We start from the raw sequence: 16208 nt of genomic DNA, 5'->3' as shown, positions 1-16208 counted from the left end.
AGTTTTGTTGTATATCCTAGGAATCTGTGTTTTATTCAAAAATTGTAGAATTAAGGAGCAGTTTCCTTTATCTGTAAGCTGCTAAAAGCCTCTAAACAACTGCAAAATTGTTTTTCTCTCTGTATATTTGAATATCTGATCTCCAAAAACAACACTCAAATACTTCAGTGCTTTCATTAGGAAATAACATCATAAACGATCCAAGATATGAATGTTGGGTTTTATTTATTTATTTATTTATCACAAAATTATACACAGAATAGATAAAAAGATACTGCTTGCACACAGCATCAATCTGCTTTCTTCAAAGTATTTTGACCAGAGCTGCCCATACACTAATTTTACAGTTACTTTCCTGAGGAAAAAAAGTCAAATAGAGTCTGTCCAACTGGCCTAATAAGAAGAATACAGACATTTTAGACTATTTTGATGTATTTAACATGAGTCAAACCTACAACTGATTAGATATACTGCGAGAATTTATATGACGTCCTACTTAGAGCATTCTCTGGTACACATATTCAAGAAGTTCAGTGACGTTTCATCTGGGAGTATGAGCAGCTGAAGAGAAAACTTGGTTTTCAAACTACCGTGTTTCTTTTTCTAAACTATTTACAAGACTACTATATAAGGACTAATCTTTTCAAAGAGGTTTTGATTTTTTTTACTCATGTAAGAGTTGCAGTTTCATAGATAACTGAACAAGCAGGAGACAGACATTTACATTTAGTCTTGCTAGTAAAATAAGGCTTGGGGAAGGATATGAACTGTCTATCATGTGTGTGCCCTAAATGCACACATATGCTATTGGAAGTACGAAGTCTGAGCAAAGCATTTTTAAAGAAAATGCAAATATATTGCTTAATTCTATAATGTATTTGTGTCAACAAAAAGAACGTTCATAACTACTTCCTTCCACTTAAAACCAGTTTCAGTGCTAAGCACAGGTAGTACTCATCCTTTTGGAAGGCACCATACCAGAGCTTCAGAAATGCAACATTTTTATCTTCACCTTCCTAGTGATTAAAGACTTTCAGCCTTCTTTTTGTAACTGCCTAGGATGCTGGTCAAGTTTGACAATAGATCTTTAGACATGAATTCTTCATAGTCTCTGTAAATTTTCATGTTCTGTTCATCAAGGTATTTCTAGAAGAGAGGTACAGAAAGTTTTATTAGCTCTATCATGGTCTGTATTGCACTGATTCAGCTAAAGCATTTTAAGCAGTCATTCCACAGGTTAACTGATTTCAGTTAAATACTTTCCTGAAAGACATCTACTAGAAGCAAGTTTAACCTGACAGGATGTTACTGCTGAAAACTTAACGATCAATTCTGTTTCTTTATACCAAAGGTTTTGTCAGAAAATTTAACTAGAATCCATGGACTCAGTGCAGCAGCTAAATAACCAATACTTTCTTAGAAAAAGTAAGTTCTAATTTCCAAATGTTTAACTGCAAATGTCTCTAGAGAAATTTAATTCTAAATATCAAATTTTAGCTTACCACTATAGATGCTATGTGAGTAGCAACTGTTTCTATGAGACGACTTGAGTTAGCACCAATTTTTCTCTTCTCTTCTGTTGTTATTTGCAAAACAACTTGATATCTAAAAGGAAGAGATACTCAGAAGGTCATGTCCGTAATTAGAGAATTCCTGACATTTAAAACAATCACTTCAAGTCTGATTTATCATCATGCTTAGCCATAGTTTTTTCCCATTAGTATTAATTTGAACCAAGTTCAAATATGTTAATACTCAACTTAAAAAAAAAAAAGAACTGTATTGTGCTGATAAGAAACAATGTACCTTAGAGCCTGAATACTCTTTCCAGACTTTGAGGTATAAAATGCAGTTGTCATGTTAGTTTGAAAACAAACTAATTTCTTTGCTACAACCATATATATAAAAAAAGTTACATGGAAAATAGGAGTTCTGATTCAGCAGACAAATATTCTAGCAAAATACTGTTGAGGAGAAACATCTTTCAGTTGTTAACTTAGGAAATTAATACACTGAGATGGATACATGCTGAAGCAACTTTCTGTTACATTCAAGAGAATATCTTTATCCTTAAAAACCAAAATAAACACAGCAAACATGGAAGTTAAGAATCTTACTGTCGTTGGAGATCATGCAATTCATTTGTGGCTTCACTGAGACCTTCATAGACACCACTCTCAAGTAACTGTTTATGCTTCTTTAATGATTCCAGTTCACTTGCACATTTCTGCTCTTCCTCTTCTATCTCCTATAGTCATAAGGAAAGAGGAGAAAAAAATTGCATGGCTCAGGAATAATTTGGATTTTTTCTTCTTCTTTCTATTACCTGATTACATCCTAATGCTTGAATTCAAAATTCATACAAATGACTCCAAGTTCAGAACTGAAAAAAAAATCCCAAGGACATGCCTCCCAAACCTAAAGTTTCAGCTGTTTTCGGTATCATCTCCATCCCAGAATAAGCCTAACCATCTCTTTATTCCTCTAGTCATATTTAAAAGTCTGTGTTGCAGCTATTTTCCCTTCAGAGTTAAACTCAGAAAGTGTTGTTTAGGATAGTCTAAATAGCTTAGAAATGGCACATCATGAGCAATTGTTTCTAGGTTAAAAAAATACAACCATATTTGAGTAAGAAAATAGTTTTTTTTCTTTCCTGAAACAGAGTACAATTCCAAGTAAAGGTATCTTCAAGAAGAATGACACTGTTGACACTATACAAGCCACAAAACTAAACAAAATTCTGCCATCAGCTCAACTCCAATTCTAGTAGATTACTGAAACATCACCCTTCAAAAATAATTTCAATACTTAAGACTTACAGCATTTTAAAAGTTACAAGAGGAATTACATGACTATGACTTATTATAAACATCCAGTGGCAACTGTGTATTTTATGAGCTTTACTTTAGAGAAGAGTATACGCAAGAGCACAGATCAAAAGCTAATTTTCATGTGGTTTTGGAAAATATAAACTAAATTAATTGCCTTTAGCTAACTCGGCATGTATTAGCAGTGAAATAACCCTGTTTCACGGCTATAGCACAGGAGTTTGGATTTATAAGAGCTTAGCTTAGTTGGCTTAGTTGAAAGAACATTTTTCTGCAGGGCACCACAGCCCCACCAAAGCAATGTTTCCAGAGAAATTGGGAGGTACCAAAATAGCCACTCAGTTGTTAACAGAGAGGGCTATGTTTTGTTGCTGATCTGCAAGTGGGATAAAGGATAGGGACTGCTCCTGTGCTGGGAAAGGAAGCTAAAGCAAGCAACAGTTTGAGGTCACTAAAACAATTTAACGTGCTTTTGGTCAATCAATTAGTTTTTACAGTTGCCGATTAAACCTATTTACTTAAAACTGTAAAGGTATTTATTATATACAAATTGATTCTGTTAATCCTAAAATCTCCTTCAAGCACATGCTTGAAGACATCCTGAGGTCAGATGATTGTTGCTACTTTTATTACTGGATGCAGTAATTTATGATTTACAGGATCTGCTACAGTATGATGCCAGATTCTCTTAGAAGAAAGTGAAAACTGATTCAGTTAAGGTAGCAGTCAAATCACTTTTCTGAAAAGAATGAAAAAAACCTGTAAGAGGAAGGGAAGAAGGCAAAGGCAGAAGCCCAAACAAAAATGCAACCCAAAAACTTATCTACAAATACAAAGATTAAGGATAAGGGTATCATTAAGGATAAATTGCCATCAGGCTGTAAGAAATTCTACCTTAAGCTTCTGCTGGTAAAGATCATCCAGTTTTTCAGCTTCTTCTGTCAGCATTTTCACATTGCGTTTCTTGTCCTCCAGCATTACATTCACCTAGGATGAAAACATAACCAAGGAAATATTGTTCAAAAAGATTTTCAACATATAAATCCATGCTATCACAAACTACACCTGGTAGCTCTGAAAAAACAATTCAACTAGGCTAGGCAGCAGCTTGTATTATGCTTTGTTTTGCATAAGGGCTAAAATAGTGTTGGTAACACACCAGTGTTTCGGCTACTGCTGAATAGTGCTAGCACAGCATTCCAAGGCTTTCTATCCCTCCCAGGGACCCTTGCTGAGTAGGGTAGGGATAGGCAAGAGACTGGGGAGGTGCATAGCCAGGCCAGCTGGCCAAGAGGACATTCCACACCACATAACGTCATGCTCAGCAATAAAAACTGAGGTAAAGATAGAAGAATGAGGAAATAGAATTCTCCTTCTTTCAATCCATCCCAAACCCAATAGTGCTAAAAATCTTCCTGATGATAATTTCTCAGTGATGGTAAGCCACACAATCAACTGCAATGGGCAACTTATTAAAAACAAATATTTCCAATGTTTATGGTCAAATATATGTAAGCTACATAAACTTTAGTTCAGAGAATACACAATATTTCAACCAACAAAGACCCCAATTCTTAGAAAAACTTTTAGGTTCCATCACAATTAAAGCAGTTTTCTCACAGCTGCTCCCCCCTCTACTTGTCCTCAGAAAAACCTCAACCAATCCAAAAAACCAACCCACCACACCACACTTCATCCAGGCAAAAGGTTGAAAGAAAACAGCAGATAAGGTTTAAGGTTGGTATCTTAGTCCTAATCTTCATTTACCAACACACCTGTTCCAAAGTATCTTCCAAAGTCATTTTCCGTTGAGTAGCTTTACTAATTTCTTCCTCAGTCTCGTTGATGATCTCCATGAGGGGAGCCTGTAATACGCATACAAGAATATCCAACAAAAGCAATTTGCTTACTGGACTCAAGATACACCCCAGTACATCTTTTCCTTCTATTTTTTCTAGGCTACTGTATTCTCCAATACCAAATTTCTTTCATATACTACAATGTCATTACGGTGACTCCTCACACAAGCTTTTCAATGACATTTCATTGTGAGATTGAGAGACCTTTCCAGCATTTACAAAGAAATACATCTTTTTTGAGTGATAACTAAAGCCTTCAGTGTTGACTCTACTTACCTTGATCTGAGTTCTGTATTTGACTAAGCAATTTGGTCCTGCCTCAGGATTAAACTGAATCTCAAAGTCGTGGCCTTTGGAATTCTCAGCACTTACTGGAATTAATTTCAGCTTTCGAGCCAGTTTATGATACTCTGCCAGTTGCATTTCGATCTGCTCAGAGGAGAAAAGGGCAGAAATCGTAGAAGAGATACAAGTGAAAAGCTTTGCAAGAAGTATTCATATAGTACTTTAAACAAGTTCCTGAGCTGCTCTCTATAGACGTGATTCCTTGTTACACCACAGAATTCAAGAGCTGTATGTAATGCCAGTCCAGCATTTGCTGCATTAGGTACTGGTTTATGATTCTTTCAGTTTGCTCAGTGAGGTTTTTCAGTGTATGTGGCTGACACTGAACAGTTTCACCTGTGGCTTTCCATATCCATCTGCCATAGTTTTTCCTGCCTCAAGTTTTTGAAAATTAGCTGATAGGGAACTAAAATCATGCTGGAAAATAATACTAAACCAATGATCAGTCATCATGTCAATATTTCTTCTTTCATTAATTTTGGCAGGAAGTGCCACAAAGCCTTATAACAAACTTGAGTATGCCTCTGAACATCTTATTAAATGCTCTAATTTCTAATTAATGAGTGCTATTTATATGCAAACATTAAAGAACCCAGGGTATTTTTTTTTTCATCAGTTTTATATGCTTGCACATGAGGATTTAAGTTAATACAAGTGCTTGATAAAGGGTAACCCTACCAAGTATATTTGAAACGTTTTTCTTTAGTTCTCCAATTGGCAAAGCAGAAACTTTTAAAACCCATCACTTACAAGACTATAACTCTTCATTCTGTTTGAAGGGATTGAACTTGACCCTTGAAAGATGCTACAACTTCTACACAAAGAACTAATCAGACCCTAAATGCATGCAAAGGTATTGTTTCAAATTCACTAGTTTTGCCTTACTTCTATGCTACAAAATATTACTATTGGCCTGAAATTTCTAGTGTTATCAAAGCAATGGCATGGTAATGTTACCGAAGCTCTAAATGCTATAGCAGTGAGAACGGACAGTGCTTCATATTCTAGTTACAGCTCTTATGATGCAGGAAAAAAAAGAGAATACATTTCCATTAAGCAGAAAACAGAAAAAGGGAAAACAGATGAGAAACATTTTTCAGAGATATTGTGAACAGAGGCCATTCTTGTCAGTTTTCTCTGGTTAGATACCATGTATGGTGGTGTTAGATTATTTAGGAAAGAAATTATCAAGACTCTGATTTTAAGCTTGCATGACAAAAACTGACAGCCACCTCTGAGTGAAGTGGGGTTTTTCACATACCGCCTCTTTATTCCTAGCATATTTTAGCTCTTCATTCCACAGCTGATGTTCTTCTGCTTCCAGTTCCTTAGTCAGCTTGTTAATGGTTTGCTGCAGCTCATTTCTTTCGTGATTTATTCTCTCAATGTCAGCAGCTGAGTACTTTTGGTTATCCAAGATGTGTCGGAGTCGGGCATTCTCCTGCTTCATTGCTTCTACTTCCATTTCTAAGTTCACAAAACATTTGTGAAATGGACATAAAATACCAGCCCATATACATAAACCTCACCTCTGTATTTTATGAGTAAATAAGATAACTATTATATATCATTACCATTTCATTACTCTAGTGTACAAAGAGGTATTAGACAAAAGAAAAAAAAAATCTTTATTCGCAATCCATTCTGGAAAGTTTATTTTGTAGCATCATCCTACTCCAAGTATTTCGCCCTGTCCTCAAGCTAAGAACTACAGTTATTTGAAGACTATTTCTAGCTTCAATGCCCTGGCTGTGATCAAGGCTTCCTTACCTGCTGTCTCAACTTCATCACTAACGCTTTCCAGCTTTTGGTCAAGGATGGCTGTATGAGATTCCAGATTAGCCAAATAAGCCTGGTATTTCTGGACGTCTGCTTGAAGAGACGATTTCACGTTTCGTAGCGTTACTCTGCGATCCTAGGAAATGGGTGAAAAGAACAACCACTCTTAGATGAATATAAAATAATGACTTCACTTTCCAGACAAGACAGTAGAATAATTGGTCAATATCAACAGCACAAATATAAAACTAAAGAGCTGTAAAAATTTTTTATCTCTGTGACAGCTGAGTCAAGTCAAGCACCTTTAAGCAAAGAAGGCTGAAAAGATTCTTGCATTTCAGCATTAGGTCTCTCATTTGCATCAGACACTGCATTTAGAAAATTCTTACTACAGGTAATTCACAACTTAACTCTAATATATGAAGGGCAGACAAAACTAAGGTATGGAAAGCCAGGAATAAACCCATCACATTTTGCACAGTCAGCAGGAGTCTTAATTTGCCACCTGCACAGCCATGAACCCATTTTAAACTCAGAATACATTTAAAGCACAGTCCAGCTTTTCAAGCAATATAGTTTCCATAAAATATATTGTTACCACTGAATCTCATGCCTCATACCAATACAGCTGGAAAAAAAAAAAGTTGAAATTTATATTAAAAAAAAGTGGTTCAAGTATTTTAATAAGGTCTTGTATTGACTGAAATTTTATTACCTGGAAATATCTGCACATTATCAAACAAATAGTGGCTGAAGACTCCACAGAAAAAGCCTAGTTCTATAATGGTATAGTCTGTAAAAACCTGACCTAATTAAAATCTCAAAGCACTGAAAATAATTTTCCATTTGTTATGCATAATCTTCATTCAGAAATGGTCAAAAATATAAAATTCACCTCCACCATAAAAACAGAGACACAATTTACTAACCGGCTCACTTTCCTTTTCTTTTTCTAGTCTTGCAATCTCTTCTTGAAGTCTTTTGTTTTCAGCTGCTAAACTTTCCATCTGGAATTGATCTATGTTAAATAAATCCTCTGTGGGAGAGCAGAAGAGAGGGTGGGGTTACAAATTAATCTCACTTCATATCACCACCTATTTTGAGTATCTGAACTTTAGCTTCAGCACAGTAAATACCCATTATCTGGACAATTATTTTATACTAAAGAAATAACTAAAAACAACTAAGAAACTTACCAGTAAAACCTTTCATTCAAATGCAACCAGGTAAAAAACCCCAAAACAAACAAGAAGAGAAATGGGTTTCTCGATCCTCATGACAAAAGGAGTACAAAGACACTCCCAAGAGATAAGAGTTTCCAAACTCTCATCCAGTCCACACCACAGGAGAGTGTATAAGTCAGACTACCTTGTGAAGTTAGAACAACTCAAACTTATTTAACAACCTCTTTCTTATCCATATACTTCCTTGCCTCTTGAGACATCTTTTCCCTAACTTCACTTGGCCTTTGCCAAAGAATGGGATGATTATTTTTTCTTAATATCCAGTAACAGTGTGGTGGCTTGTTTCCTCTCCAACCGGTGGCTCCAGTTTGCAAAAAAAGGGCCCTTAGTCTGGCTTTTCATAGGAAATCAAAGAAAGTAAGAAATGCTTTTCTTCCTTGTTCTCCCATTTTGTTTGCCTTTCTGTAGGTGGTGAAATGAGTGAGTCAAAAAAGATCTAATAATTTTCTGCCTCCCTGAAGACAAAGAGGTGCATGCTGAATCATATTCAGGAACCCTCACAATAAAGTTTGGAACTCTTGCAGACTGTTTTCAGAGCTTTCAAAAGCTGAACTTCCTTATTTACTTATCACTTTCTTATCAGGTGTGCATCCTCTGACAATCCTCTTTTTTTTTAATTGTTAACTTTGCCAGATGGAAACAAGTCATCTGCATAAACAGAGTTCACATCTGAAGCATTGTATACCATCTGAAGAACTGTATACTGGTTTTCTATCTGAAGAGTTGCATACTGTTTTTTTGTGAAAAAGCCATTAAAAAAACAGGTGACAAAGCTACAGCTGATAGCAGATCATGACCTATCCATCTGTACTGCCAAATATATATATAAAAAAGAGAGCATTAAGTTGAAGTTACTGAAAGGTACTTAGGAGTCTCAGATTCCCTTAGATCATCTTCACTTGTAAACTGAACAAACTGATGCTAGGAGAAAAGAAACCAGTAACACAATTGAATACTTACTTAAAACTTGAAAACTTACTTAATTTTGACTGCACTTCAGCATCCAACTCCTCAAAGGTATCTCTCCCTTTCATGAAAAGATCATAGCACTTCACACAGTAGTCCATGAAAAGCTGAAAACAATTTAAAAATCTTTTATTTCAACAATTCCAAGGCTTGTAAAATATCTGAGTAGTCTAAAGCTACTCAATTACTGGAATTAAACAGACACCAAAATTATCTTTCAATGCTTTGATTGTACTTTTGAAAAATTAATTTTTTCCTTCCCTTGAATAAAGAATGTCAACAGATTATATTCAGGCAGAAGGAAGCACCTACCATTCACATTAAAAAAGGTCTGGAAATGCTCTGTTTTTCTGGGATATTTAACAAGGATAGAAGGTACCATATTAAAGAATTTTTCGTCTTGATGCATGTGTATTTCTCAGGCTAGTTTATGGAAACTAGTGATCTGTTTAACAGACCTCTTCAGTAAATATGACCATTAAAATTCAGATCTGCAGATATCAAAGAGCTAATCTAGAATTAAAGAAAGGTTACCCCAAAAGAATTTGCTAGACACTAAGTTACAGATATTTCAGAAGCAATTACACCAGTGTTGTGAATTTTGTATCAACATATATGCATAAGTGTCAGTGTAGAGAACATATGTAGTTTAAAAGCATTTTTACTTGCCAACCATCAGGTTGCAACCTTAGACTAAAATTATGATCTAACTTGGTTTTTACAATTTTCTAATTAAATGTTTTATCTTATAGTGCAAACCCTTCCAAACACCTGTTGTGAGTTAACACTGAGTTAAATCTGAGTAGTATTAATAATCTATGATAAATTAAAAAGAAAGCAAGCTCTGGATTTTTTAAGAGCCTGAATTACATTGCCACCCTATTTTGTGGCTCAGAAATAAAACATTACAACCAATTTTTCCATACTGAACTGAGCAGATACTGGCAGAAGCCACTACATTTAGAATTAAGTCCCTGTCTTTGCACTGCTGTGAACCTCACAAGTCTCAAGTGCTAAAGCAAAATATACCAGAAACTCTATTAAAACAATAGACCGCATAACGATTCCCTTTCTCCACAAAGAAGAACTGAAACAGTGGATACTTGGAGAATAAGGCATTTCTGTTTAACACCCAGTCTTCATCAACAGACTGGTCATGATGCCTGCTCAGGCAATAGTTGATCAGGCTTTTAATATAATGCTACTCTACTTCCTAGAAACCATTGTGAATTCAAAAGGGAGCAGAATCTATAAATACATGACACAACAATCTAAACTGTATTTAAATTGTGTTGTTACAGCACGTGGCAAAATTCAGTTGAGCAATTCTGATCCTAATTTCCTTTCCATGGTACCTTGTTATGTACAATTCCATCATCGGTCTCCCCTCCCCAGCTCTGTCCATCATCGAACGACGGTGCATTTTCCCTGATCGCATTGTACAGCTGAAAAGCAGAGGGGCACACACAGGGAGCAAGGGTGAAGACATCCATTAGTTTGCATGTTGGTTTCATGATAAGAAGCAGAGTAACAGAGGATTAGGATTTCAGCAAGCAGGCTGGAATGAGCCTGTGTTGAGTTGACTAAACACACAGGTAAAGAGGCATGAACTGGACAGTAAATGCTGCCAAATTGTCTCATCTTTTCAGCAAAAAAGGACAGGATTTTCATGGGTCCTCAATTTAGTAGTGGTGAACTTCTGTCACACATTCAAAATTTTGCTCAGACCTGAGCTGGCAGCAACAACAGTTACTAAAAAAAACAAACAAACCACACAAAACCAAAATTAAATAAAAACACCCTGCCCAAACACAAAACTCACCATTTTCTATAAGAATTACAGGACATTTGGATAATTTTAATTGAAAATTCCATCCTTAGATTTCAAATTTAGGAGAGAATGGCAGATGTCACAACATTTACACTGAAGATATATGTTCTATTTAGTGATTTTACCCATTAACTTCTCACGTTTAATGCATGTATAAGTCAGCATTTCCCCACCTTTTTTTATACATGGATTTATCCAGTGCATGCATTTAAAGAAAAAAATTGTCACAATATAACACAAAAAGCTGACTTTAAAAGTCACTAAAACGAGGCTAAGGGTCAGCTCCCAGATGACAGCTAAGAACACCCATCTTTTTCTTTACATATATGTTAAACAAGGAGATTTGTATAAAATATTTACTAGATCTGTATTGAAACTAACATTCCAGCCTAGAAAGTGGAAATATTAATCTTAAGACAAACATTACCTTGACACAATCAATTAACCAAACCAAAGCTGCCACAATTTGAGGCCAGGTGTGTGGTGCACCCACAGTGTACATGGAGCTCTTTGACAGAGCAAAGGGGTACCTACAAGGCCAAAGAAGATACATTTTTACATTTAGCTGTGGCAGAGAGCCAGGAAAACAAACCAGCACGTTTTGAAAATAAAGCAGCACATTTTTATGTGTAGATGAAGGCACAGAAGGAAGCGCAAACTCAATCGTACTTTATACTGTACTTCAAAAGAAATAAGTCGAGTTCTTACAGCATTGTTTTATTCAATTATTATGGGTTTCTCATTTTGTGATTCATAAAATATCTTGATTTGAAAGGGACCCCTAAGGATCAACAAATCCAACTCCCTGCTCTTCATAGGACTCTCTGCAACTAAACCATGTGATCAAGAGTGTCAACCAGATGCTTCCTGAACTCCCAAAAGACAACTTCAAGTGAGTTGTCAGAATTAGTAATTTTATCCAAAATTACACTCTTGGTGCAGCAGAGTGTATTCTTTTTCTACATTTCAAGCTAGGTCAGCAGTTTCAAATGTTAAAATGACAAGAAGTGAACAAAACAGATCTACACCTACATTTAAGGAGCCCTGGAACTTTCACACCATCACGGGTTCAAATCTATGGGAGTAAAATACACTTTTTTTTTTAAATGAGACTGAAAATTCACCATTATCAACAGGCCGAGGATCTTCTTTCTTGGAAAGTTTTGAGGCAATAATGATTTCAAACACTGAACAAATTCAGCAATAAAGCACTCAGCTACTTGCATTTTTTTCACCTCAACAGTCACTTTTGTTATTTCCAAATTCTGCTTTGGAAGCAGAATGAGAGAAATTGCAGGAAAACATATTTTGAACTAAATTAACTTGATCCAAAATTCTGGAAATTTTAGTTGTTAGATTCTAACAGAATGAACATAAAAGTCTATGAAAGAAAATTCTGTCTTGTCTTTCAAAGTTTTATCCAAATAATCAATTAAGTTTTACATTACAAAGCAATATTCCAAGAACGTATAGTTCTGCAAGTTCAAATATAAAGTGTATAATAGACGCTGAAAATCAGTGAGTAAATCTCGAGCTAAACAAGTGAAACAAAACAATAACATTGTACTTTTAGAGTTGTCTGAATAAAGAAACCTATCCATTCTCCCCAACTATCAATGCTGAATTCTTAGCTTTTAAATTTCTAGCCATGGCATATCTATTCAGCCCGGGAGACTAACAATAATCATCTTACCCAAGGTCTTTAAAAACTTTGGGAATTTCCTCTTCAAATTTTGAGTCAGGCAGTTCATAAGAAGGGCAGAGGAATCTATAGATAAAGGTGAAGATCTTTAAAAAGTCCTTAACTGATGGAGACTGTAGTGATTTCATGGAAACATTGTGGGCATAAGCATTCTCAACGAGAAACTGTGCAAAAGAAACAGGGAATACCAGTCACTAAATAAAACTTAAAAGTTGAAACAAGAGAAATAACCATTTTGATTAGTACATTTTACAACTCATAACATACATGCAGAATAAGTTAATATGTTACCTCACAAAGCTTCTTGATACATTGTTGGATGAATGTCTTGTCATGGAGGGGCCTGGGATCCTTTATCTTTTCTGTCCCGAACACACCGTACTGGCTGCTGCGCGACACTCCAGCCCCACTCGCCCTAAGGACAGACAATAAATGCAGCTCTTGTGACAGTACACAGAAAGAAAAACTCTCTTCATGTTTAAACAAATGTTTATGTTTTATTTGCATTTATTATACAAAGTGATACTTGAAGTTTTCTCTTCATTTAAGGTGATTGGAGAAACATCATCAGCCACATCATCATTGTGGAAGCCACAATGCTACATGTACAACAGAGGGATTACTGCATCCAAGGTGAATACTTTCTTCATTTTATTGAAAGAAATAAACTTTTAGAGAGCAGAAAAATACCCCAAAGGTGAAGGAAAAAAGTCATGCTAGTGACTGTAAATAAACACTAATATATTTAAGGAATATTTAAAAGGAATAGACCCCTGCAACATTGGGGTCCTATAAAAGAAGATACCTACAACACAGGAAGTCATGAGCTAAGCAGAAAGATTATAGATGTTTGGAAGGTTTATGTCTTAGAGAGAAGAAACTAACAGTATACTTCAGATGTCATTCTTCCTTAAACAAGAAAATGTATTGAGACAGTCGTAAGGTCTGCAATGCACATCATTTCCAAAAGAAAAAAAAAGCTCCCAAAGCAATTCCTACTCCGCAGCATTATCACTTATTGATCAAGGATTGGAGGAAGGCAGACCTGAAGATCTGCTCGCCTCAGATCCATTATTCCCTATCACGAAAATCTGTCAAGAAAGAAAAATTCCAAAAATATTTAGGACCATTTTTGTTTTAATTTACAGTGCTGAGAACGAAACCTATCCATACCTGTTCCCAAAACAGCTGACTTTTCTTTCTGAAGCCCCAGATGTAGGTTTGCTTGTGCTCAGCTTCCCAAAGGTGCTTCTGTCCTTCCTGAGGAATAGAGAGAAGGACTCAAGGGGCTATTTCTACCAGTTCATCTTTTGCTCCTACAAAAACTGTACACACACTCATTTTTCCTAAGCACCTTCATCACAGCAGCGTTTTAGAAGGATCAACCAATGCACCCAGCCAACTCCTAAGAAACACGTAGCAAATTGTTACCATTTGAAACATTACACAGATACACAAAAGGTTAAAGCAACTACTTTTGCACAACTGGAGCACTTGTGTAAATATCCTTGGCTGTAAGGGACCTTCTTCTCACTGTTTCAATTTTTTTTCCTCAGTTGCTACTCACACACACACTCAAACACACTATGAGATAAATCTCTTCAGAATTAGTTTTATATACTTATATTAAGCAACATGACCAGCAAGACTTACATCTGAGGTGTTTGAAGACCCATCTTATTGTTGTCCTGCACTCTCAGTGCCATCATAGACTGTCGACTGCTGTTTCCAGCTATACTTGAGCTTCGCCTCATTGTGGCTCTGCTGCAAATTACAACCCCTCACTATTCCAGCAGTATCAGAAAATCCAAGATCTAAGGATATTTTCTTTTTTAAATGCCACAGCAATTTTCCAAAGGCTCAGAGTGAACAAGCAGATCTGTACATTGGACCAAAAAAAAAGAAAAAAGAAAAAGAAAGAAAGAAAAGAAGGTTGATTATTTTAGACTCCAGAAATACATATGAGCAGCCACAGTCTTTTAAATCAACTGTTTTATTGATGAAAGTGATTATTCCAAACCTACTATTTTGCCTTTCTTTATATTTGGTCACTTCAAACCCCCAGGTTCCAAAAGCAAAAGAGCTTGAGAAATTTTCCAGTTCAGGCCACTGGGAAAACACTACCACAAGTACTGCTTACAGCACTTCAGCCATACATCAGCCCCTGAGCTGCTCGTTCTGAGCCTACCCATTCATTTACAACTGATCTCACAGTACCATAGCACAATAATTGGAAAACCTATTCTAACATAATATTATGGCTCTCTTCAGACTATGCAAGCAGAATATAAATCAAACTGGAATATTAATACCATTGTTCCCACAGTGGCATTAAGGGGGAATTTGAAGCCAACAGAATTAACTCAGGAAAAAAATGCCAGCTTCTGCCCTCTACAGAGGTTCTATCTCATTTGTGGGATGGGCTTAAATGACTGAATTATAACTAATAAAAGCCCCCTCCACTACAAATATTACCAAAACACATTAATAATATAAACTGTTGCTTCATTTTGCTTCCAGTTCCACTGCTCACAAACCACAACAGAAGTTTAACTCAAGCTCAATTCACAGGGCAGCATATTCCTGACTTCACTGTATCTGGGGAAGAAGCTGCATTATTCCATTACTTTAACTGGCACCAACTGCAGGGAGATTGAATTTTCAAAAACATTGCAAGTGATTAGCTTCAGAGTAACAGAACCAATTAGGCTAGAAAAAACGTGTGAGATCATCTAGTCCAACTTACGGCCAAACACCACGTTGCAAGCTAGATCATATCACTAAGCGCTACATCCAGCCTTTCTTTAAACACCTCCAGGGACACTGACTCCACCTCCACGCTGGGCAGGTGTGGTGGTTGTTTAAGGAGGCTTAACACACTCATTCACATTCACAGAAGTCCATTCTAGTGTATAATCGCCTTCTCTGCGGAGGATTTCCTCCAAGTGTCCCACCAAAGCCTGGGGCAGTTTGAGACCGTGTTCTCTCGCTTGTTGCCTGGGAGAAGAGGCCGACCCCCACCTGGCTACACCCTCCTTTCGGGTGGTTCCAGAGCGATAAGGTTCCCCTGAGCCTCCTTTTCTCCAGGCTGAACAACCCCAGCCACTCCTCATAGGACTTGTGCTCCAGACCCTTCCCCAGCTCCGCTGCCCTTCTCTGGACACGCTCCAGCCCCTCAATATCCCTCCTGAACTGATGGGCCCAGATTGAACACAGCACTGGAGGAGCGGCCTCACCAGTGCAGTGTACAGGGGGACTGTCACTGCCCTGCTCCTGCTGGCCACACTGCTGCTGACATAAGCCAGGACGCTGTAAGAGCAGAGTTTGAGCAGAAGTTTAAGAGCAGGTCGCCAGAGCCAACACGGCAGCAAGAAACAAAGGAGAAGCGTAGGAGCGCGCCAGAGCTGAGCGCAGCTCCACCCGCTCGCCCTACGACCGCGTACCGAAGGCGAGCAGGGGACTCAACAGCGAGGCCAGCCCGGGACTCTCCGTCACCGCTGCCACACGGACACTTGTCCCGGTGGTTGAGGGGGTGAGGGTGGTGTTGCTACCGCTGCCCTCCCGCTCCCCACAGAGCCCCGTCACCCGCCCTACCGTTACCGCCAACACCGCCGCCTCCTCGCAATTTCAAATCCGCCCGCCGGACGTCCCCCA

General features: G+C 37.2%; 1 protein-coding gene across 3 annotated transcripts; it reads right to left on the bottom strand.

Moving 5' to 3' along the window:
• Positions 1–201: 201 nt before the first annotated feature.
• On the bottom strand, positions 202–16194 carry NDC80 (NDC80 kinetochore complex component). Of its 3 annotated transcripts, none has more exons than XM_066182860.1 (17): positions 16155–16194; positions 14208–14433; positions 13728–13814; positions 12846–12969; positions 12546–12718; positions 11280–11382; positions 10377–10466; positions 9035–9128; positions 7741–7847; positions 6803–6947; positions 6294–6499; positions 4964–5116; positions 4604–4693; positions 3723–3815; positions 2118–2248; positions 1503–1605; positions 202–1146 (listed from the first exon to the last, which is right to left on the bottom strand). In XM_066182860.1, the coding sequence occupies exons 2-17, from the start codon at positions 14306–14308 to the stop codon at positions 1024–1026; spliced, it is 1923 nt and encodes a 640-aa protein (XP_066038957.1). In that variant the 5' UTR covers positions 14309–14433; positions 16155–16194; the 3' UTR covers positions 202–1023. The 3 variants fall into 3 exon arrangements, with proteins under 3 accessions (XP_066038957.1, XP_066038947.1, XP_066038938.1); XM_066182850.1 differs by having other exon boundaries at positions 16149–16189; XM_066182841.1 differs by lacking the exon at positions 16155–16194 and adding an exon at positions 15998–16137.
• Between the last annotated feature and the right edge of the window lie 14 nt (positions 16195–16208).

This window comes from Chamaea fasciata, unplaced genomic scaffold, assembly GCF_029207755.1.
Source record: "Chamaea fasciata isolate MVZ Bird 193981 ecotype frontalis unplaced genomic scaffold, bChaFas1.0.hap1 SCAF_1, whole genome shotgun sequence".
NCBI classification, from domain to species: Eukaryota; Metazoa; Chordata; class Aves; order Passeriformes; family Sylviidae; genus Chamaea; species Chamaea fasciata.
The sequence above is the reverse complement of the archived record's forward strand: the minus strand, read 5'-3'. Positions and strand labels throughout refer to the sequence as shown.